Genomic DNA, 7,825 nt, shown 5'->3' on the forward strand with positions numbered 1-7,825 from the left:
TCCACACGGTAAGTCCTCTTGGTAGAGTTCCCTACTGGACATCACTCCCTCCAACACTCTCCTCTTCTTTAAAGGGCACACAGGTCTTGGCAAGGAGGGAGGCGCTGGTGCTCCAGGCTCCAGATAAGGTGGTCTGGGTTTCCTTTGGTGATTTCCCCTCACCCAGAAGGAGACTTATAAGCCTTGGCCCCTGGTCCTGGTAAAAATCAGAAGTCTTGCAGAGATTCCCCTTGTGGCTGCTTCACAGGGAACAGATTTGGGGGCCTCAACCTCCCCTTCTTACAGTCCGTTTCTAGACATCAAATGTGATTTAGGGTCTGGGTCTCTGAAGTTTTATGTTTGGGTTCTGTTTCTTTTGAAGCGTACACTTTTCTCTCTCTCCTTCCTCTTGAAAGTCTGTCCGTCACACCAGGAGTGTCTTTGAATCTGATAGTCCCATAACAAAGGCCATGGGAGTGACCTAGAGTTCACACCTCTATGTCAGCCACAGTGATATGTACATCAAAACATTAATCTTGGGGTCCCAACCCTAGTCTTTATGGTTCCCTTATCAGTCTCATCTTCTTTGTGAGAGGTATCCAGGCATTTTCACTTGTGATCTGTCACTGAATTAAAGAGCACCCTTTTGAAGTGTGCAGTGGAGTCTCTCTCGCCCTTCCTCCAGTGTGTCCCACCGAGTTCACAGAAACGCAGCAATACACAAATCTGACAAATCTGTCTGGGGTGATTCCTTTAATCATGTCTCCATCAGGCAGGCCTGGGCTTCTCAAAAAGAAGCCCAGGGTCCTCAATGTAATGTACCATTGAAGGCATACTTTGCACTCAATGTATATACTCAGTTTACATACTGTCCAGTACTGTCACTGCCCCCTCCATTTACTGTGCCACCACAGGCGCACATACATCCAGCATACAATAACTCTGCACACACTCCTCAGTACTTACTCTTTTCTGTATTGTACCATGGTCTGCTATTTACAAACAAACACACTGCCAGTACACACACACACACAGAATGCCCTCCCTGCACAACACTTCATCTTTCATGTATTGTATTTATCCCAAACACACATACATCCAGCACATGTTTTCATTGCACATGCATAGCACAGCACTACATCTGTCATATAAGGTGTTCCTCAATGGTATACATACACAGTTCATGCACTAACCGTACTGTTACTGCACAGCACTACTTTGTCCCTGTACTGTACCCGTTCCAGATACACAGACATCCAGTGCAGAGTCACTACTCCTGTGCTGTGTAGCATTCTACATCAAAATGATGTAGGCCGAGGGTGAGATAAGCACACAGCAGTGGGACTTTCAAAAAGGGGAATGAGCCTGAAGGCCTTACTCCATTTACACAGGGTAAAAAGGACTTGTTTATCCTACTGATGATTACACAAAATGCTGCCACCACTGTGCTCGTCCTACTTTTGGTGAAGGTTGTAGACTCCACCACTACGAGGGTAGTGCTTTGGGTGCCTTTCCTGGTCCAACAAGATTGCAATCCATTAGACAGGTATATGTCAAGGCACGGACGTATGATCCATGTTTGCCTATGACAACAAACATCAGCATTAGGGATCCAGACAACAGTACAGATGGGCACTCAAGGCATGGGTACACATCTTTTACAATGTAGAGGACTTTTCTTTCCAAACATAATTCATTTATGCAGCACACAAACACTTAATGACTGTAACTTATACGCTACCATACTTACTATGTCTTCAAGCATGTCTCGGAGAGCTCTTGATGCTACAAGAATGGATACTAGGGTCAAGGAGACAAACCAGGGAAATGTGGAGATAACAGGAATAGCCTGAAAATAAAGTGAAGATGAGACATTAGAAGTCTTGACTTTGCTGATCACAACTGACATGCCAGGCAAACTCGAATACAGTTTTTGTCTCATTCAGGTCACTTTGTTAATGTCATGGAACAACTGCATCCAAATGTAAGTTAGATTTTTTAAGTAAATTACATGCCTGGCTGGCCACCCCAGATTCAATTGCAAGACCCACGGAGGAATGACAATCTGAGTTTTTGGCACACAATTCAGGAACTCATTAAACATCTTGCCCTAAACATTGTTTATAAAAGTATTGCCCCATTGAAGTAAATGACAGAAAATCTACAACCAATGGGACAATTGTAAGAGTCTGCCCCTCTATGTAGTGTGCAAAACTAGACACACTGTGCAGGGCGTCCAGGCAACCACATGTTAGTTTACAGAGTTATAAACTAGACCACCTAATGCTCTAATTTTTCTGGTAGCTTGGTCGAGCAGTTAGGCTTATCTTGGAGAAGTGCAACACATTTGTTGTACCCACAGTATAAATAAATGAGACCTCACACTCAAATTAATAACTCAAGACCAATTTACATAAAATACTTCAGAATTTATATAACATTTTTAAGTCTAAGCTCATCAAAATTGGGTAAGTACTTTTTAAGTTATGAATTTTTGTAGTTTTAATAAAAGTAGTCTTTCTTGGCGTAATTACGCACCATTGAAATCAATGGGGAAAATACTTTGAAAATTCACATAAAATCAGGCATTGCATTTACTAGTGTCTTCTTTTGCAGGTATGTCGAGGACATCGATGGGCACTATGGACCAGCTGGAGAAGTTTGGGCAGCTCCTGGTTTCCGCAGGAGCAGCTGCAGAAAGTCATTGGAGCCGGTGCCAGGCCACTGCGGGGACCACTTGGAAAAGCACTGCACAGACAGACTTAAAAGCAAGTCCGGTGGGTCCTCTTGGAGTGTTGAGGTCGCAAGGGGTGGGACACCCTGAGGGCACAGCTGGATCTTCGGTGCAGGGCACAAGACAGCCAGGTGCACAGCTTATCTGGAGCCAGGAGCTGTGTGCAAAGGTGCTTTTTGAAGCAGGAGATAGGTCTCTTTGAGGGTCGTTTGCAGGTCAGCAGGGGCACTCTGGTGGGAGGTCCTGGTGGTTTCTGGAGTCCCTCAACTGCTGCTTCCTCCTCGTCCTTTTATAGTCGAGAGTGGACTGTCCTACTTGGTGTCCAACTTGAGGTGACCAGTACCAAGGGTGTAGTGAATCCTAGCTTGTTTTGATAGGAAGCAGGAGTTAGCTTAGCCTTCTGGTTTGCAGATTTGTGCCCACGACACTCAGTGACTTTTACCCTACTTAGCTTGCTCTGTTTTAGTACAATTATTTGATTATATCTTTCCAAGATGGCTGCATTGTTTTTAATTAGGACAATGTTTTAGTTTCATGTTATTAGTGCCACTCTGCTATAGCGGCACTATCAGCGCCAAAGATAAATAAGATGTAGGTATTTACATTAGGTACTTTTCCACTTTGTGCTTTCGAGGGAATTGTTTAAGTAATTGCCGCCCCAAGCAGGTCTTGTTATCTTTTGTTTAGGAACGGACCTACGTCAGGGGTCCGATCAGATCTGTATAAATGCACCATACAAAGACAGATAGTCAGAGGGTTTCCTACCAGATGCCATCAATGCCAGCCGTGCTACACGTCGCCTTAACGCTGACCCAGTCTTCGTGTCCTCAGAGAGACTGATCTAGAGACCTCATTCCAAGGTAACAAGGATTGGGGGGCTCTTCCCATGGACATGGAACTGGCAGATTAGGTTTAACACACCTAGCTCTCTTTAGGTTAGGGGTTAGGTTCATCATGCTAGGGTATTAGGACATATTTCATATTTCATGTCATTTTATGTTATTGCAAGATGGTGGGGGTCTTTGGATTCATGACTCCTGTTTTTACCATTCTGTTCCTTGCATTGTGCATTATCCTTATCATTGCAGCCTATGCAACTTATTTTAGATTGCAGTCTTGTTGATAAAACCTATTGAAAACTTTACTGCATCTCTTTCATTTGCCAGTGTTTGATTGAGACATGTTGTTCATATGAGAAAGGGGTAATCTCCGTTTAACCATGACACTCTCTGAGATGTCGCACTCTTGAGTCCATGCGTAAAGGCTGCCACAAATCACCTTTTAATGTTTGGGTTTTTGGTGAGGTACTGCTTGTGAGCTGGGAGGCTTGGGCCGACAGTTGTGACTTGTTTTAGGATTGGCCTAGTCACCTACAAACATAAGTACTGTCATTCTTAAACCAGCAGTCTTGCCTAGAGCAAGAGTCAAACTACGACAAAGGCTATTGCCCGGTTTGGCCACTGGAGGGTGTAGTGCCACCAAACTTGGCACATTTGCAGGGTTTGTCCTCATGTTTTGTTGGATGGAGTTTGGTCTTGCTGTGGTGTCCGGTTCCTTGGTCAGCAGCCAGTCAGTGAAGTGGCCTTCACTGGGTCTTTGGTTCCTTGTTTCAGTAGAGTCATTTCTTCACTCTGGAGGGAGATCTTTGGTGATTATCGAAGAGTGGAGGTACTCTGGGGGTTTGTAGAGTCTGTCCAATGTCCAAGCAACCCCTCAGTGCAACTGTCAAGTCCTGGGTGCATCAGACAAGGTTTGGCGCCTTTTCTTGGTGCAGCAGGACTTCAGCTCTCACGTGTTGGGTCTTCTTTGTTGCTGGTCTTCTTTTGTCCTTGGAATCTGATTTCATGGTCTAGGGATGTTCACTAAGTACTTCATTTAGTGGGTGTTTAGGGGATGACCAGTGGGTCATTTATTTTAGGGTGGCTACACCCCCTAAGTGACCACTTCCTGTTGGCAGAGGTCCCTTCCCTACACCTGATTGGCTATTTTACTTCCATGCAAGATGGTGGAAAATGAAATGGAGTGGTCACCTCACATGCAGCACCTTAGGGGTGGTGAAAGCTGGGGATGACCACTCCTCCTGTTCTTTGTGTGGTTTCCTGCATTGCTCCCACCAAAACTGGGGGTATGCAATAGGGGCGGCCATCTGCTGCTAACACAGGCTTGGGGATCGAGTTTCAAGGGTGGTAAGCCCTTTGAAGCTCGCTAGCAGGGCAGTGCACATTCCTGAGGAAGGGGGTGTTAGCACCTCCACCCAGGAAGGGCTTTGTTCTGGGACCCAGAGAGCAAGATCTCTCACCCCAGGGACCAAGTATCCTGTCTGGTGGTGGCAGGCTGGTTGTGACCGGCCAACAACCATGCCAGGTTAGTTAGCTTTTGCAGGGGGCACCTCTAAAGTTACCCCTGGGTACATTTTGTATTAAATCCAATACTGGTATCAGTCTGGATTTATCATTCTGAGTTGTTTGATAGCAAACAACCCATGGTTCAGAGTGTCCATCATGTAGCCGTGAAACTCGTACTGACCAGTGTCCAGCACATGCATTAAAATGGCTGCCCTGTTCACTCACTATGTCCCAGGTTTGGCAAGGACACAGTAGCAGCATATTGCTCATGCATCTATGCCCACACATACAGTGTAATGCACCCTATTGTTCCGTTTGGTGGGTGGTTTAAAGGAGTGATGGCGCTTCCTGTTGCTTCTATATTTTAATTCAATCACAATACTTATCCATTTTTCAGATGGTACACTTCCAGTGAAAAACACTCCAAATCCCCGATATCAACGATAAATCGCCGACAACAATGATAATGCATAAAGAAGGCACACGTCTCTCCAATGTCCAATAATATTCCAATCTTCACAATTTATTCTGTATTCTTCCTCCAGTTATACACGGCTCTGGTTCAGACAGACCAGCCACTTTAGCCGCTCTGGTTCAGACAGTCCAGCCACTTTAGCCAACACGTGTTTCGTCTGGGGTATTTCCCAGTGCACCCTGCCTTAGGGCTGTAAGGCCTGTCGGAGGGATGACCTATCTACAGAGCATGCAGTGTATAGTGGACAGGACACACAGGCTGTTAGTTTGTCTTTTAGGATTGTATCAGAACACACAGCCTGCAAGGGCAGTGCTGGGTGCTTTTAAATGCATTGTCCCAGAGGGCAGCACAATCTGAGATGTTGCCTTCAGGGGCCTACCGTTAGTACCCCATGCCAGTTGTACCAATGCATCACAACAGTTTTAGGGAAAGAGATCTGGCCAGGGAACCTGGTTAGCAGGGGCCATGGGCACTAACAACTTTGAGACCACATCAAATACCAGGCAAAAAGTGGGAGACTAACCATGATAAAAGAGACCTTTTCCCACAACAACATATTTGTAAATGATATTTAGGACAAGTCATTAGTGTCAGATGATATTTCTATGACACTATTCTTACATACAATTGTATCTGTGGTTCCTGGAGGAGGGCAGTGGCAATCAGGTTTTTTGGGAGTGGAACTTATTTTTCATCATCAAAGTTAGACCCAGTGCAAGATAGAGAAAGGCACAAAAGGGTGAAAGAAGAAGAATGAGAAAGAGAGGAAAGCATTGAGAAATTGACAAAGCAGGAATGAAAAATAACCAGCAAGATTGAGATAAGGAGACGACTTGTGGGGTCTTGGAAGAAAGAGGCCAGAGGTGGAATCAAGACTAGAAAGTGTTTATATTCAACCACCCCAACATTAATCTTTCTGGCAGTGGGCGTCTAGGAAAAACGTTTGCTCCCTACGCTTATTTTTTCTTTCTTTTATAAACTGAACACTGGTTCAATGTCTTCTTTGTGCTCCTCCCACACTTCCTTGGAGCACTAAGTACTATAAGGGCAGCATGATATGAGTGCTTATTTACCTGGAGAATGATCATCAATGTGAAGTAGATGATGTGGCCATGATGGTACTGCTCCAGTAAGTTCAAAGGAATGAAAGTCAGGACATTATATTTGGAGGTCTTGATGGAATTTCCCTTAAAGAAAAAGAAAGAACATAATCAGTGTCTTTATGAGTATTCTCTTTCTCAAAAAGCGCCATGTGTTTTCAAATCTCCTCTCTCAGTTTGCATAGTTGGGTCACCACAGAGAAAGACGAAGAGGGATTTTAGAGTCTCCAGGCCTCAAGCAGATGTGTTAGGCAGGGAATATGATAAATGCTATACTGTACCTCAGTCAAGCGATGAGTGGGGCTTTTGTGTGGAAATTACGTTTAAAATGCTTCTCTAAGTCTAATGTGTGGCACACTTCTACCTTGAAAGTGTTCCGTCACTTTTGAGGTTAAACCTATGCAGCATATATTCTCTCACACAACATACTGTGTTACTGGTGCAAAACAGATTTACAGTGCTTGTGAGAAAAAGACATCCAGTTTCACATGAATTAACATTTGAAAGAGAAAAACGATGCTCAGGCTTATGCAGATAATGCAGTAAACTTGATGAAATACAAGAAGGCCAACAGTTGAGAAATATATGAAACTTTGTATGCATTAGTAAAGCTATGCATAAAAATGTACTTAAATAAGAGGTTAACTTCATTCACAAAAACGTCATAACTGTCAATGCAGGAAGACTTACACTTTCCCATTCTAAGATTTATAACCCCAAAGCTGATTCCCAAGAGACTCTGACACTCCCTAGGCAAAAGTGTCATTTTTAGGTCTTGCCTAGGCAGGATAGGCCGTTTGTTTTGAGACTTTTGTTTTCTATCAGTGGGCTTAAAGACAACCCATTGCTTACCATTGGATGGCTTCCTGGTCACTCTCATTTGCTTACTTCTTATTGGTAAGCTGCCATAGGGTTCCTTCCTCGTTGTGTGTTTGTCCCTTGGCTGGATCATGGATGTATTACATGAGTCTTTCCACTGCTCAATTATTATGTACTTTATTTTGGAGTTAAGCTCTCTACCACAGTGCGTCTTTTTCAGCTGGCTTCCCTGTGTACTTCACGCCCTCAGTGTTCCTCCCCTGACTGTCTACCTCCCCCACTAACCCTCCCTCCTTCATTGTCCATGTTGGTTTGCCCCCACCCTCCCTCCCTCCCTCTGTTCATTACCTGTGTTGGCATGCCCTCCCTGCGT

The 7,825-nt window shown here is 44.4% G+C and overlaps 1 protein-coding gene across 1 annotated transcript in view; it reads right to left on the minus strand.

Moving 5' to 3' along the window:
* LOC138259698 (phospholipid-transporting ATPase IK-like) overlaps window positions 1–7,585 on the minus strand; it is a 592,788-nt gene extending 585,203 nt beyond the window's left edge. Inside the window, 3 exon segments of the mRNA XM_069207591.1 lie at window positions 1,730–1,828; window positions 6,607–6,720; window positions 7,508–7,585. Of these exon segments, the coding sequence (XP_069063692.1) occupies window positions 1,730–1,828; window positions 6,607–6,720; window positions 7,508–7,585 (291 nt within the window).
* Between the last annotated feature and the right edge of the window lie 240 nt (window positions 7,586–7,825).

Source organism: Pleurodeles waltl, chromosome 9 (assembly GCF_031143425.1).
Source record: "Pleurodeles waltl isolate 20211129_DDA chromosome 9, aPleWal1.hap1.20221129, whole genome shotgun sequence".
Lineage (NCBI taxonomy): Eukaryota > Metazoa > Chordata > Amphibia > Caudata > Salamandridae > Pleurodeles > Pleurodeles waltl.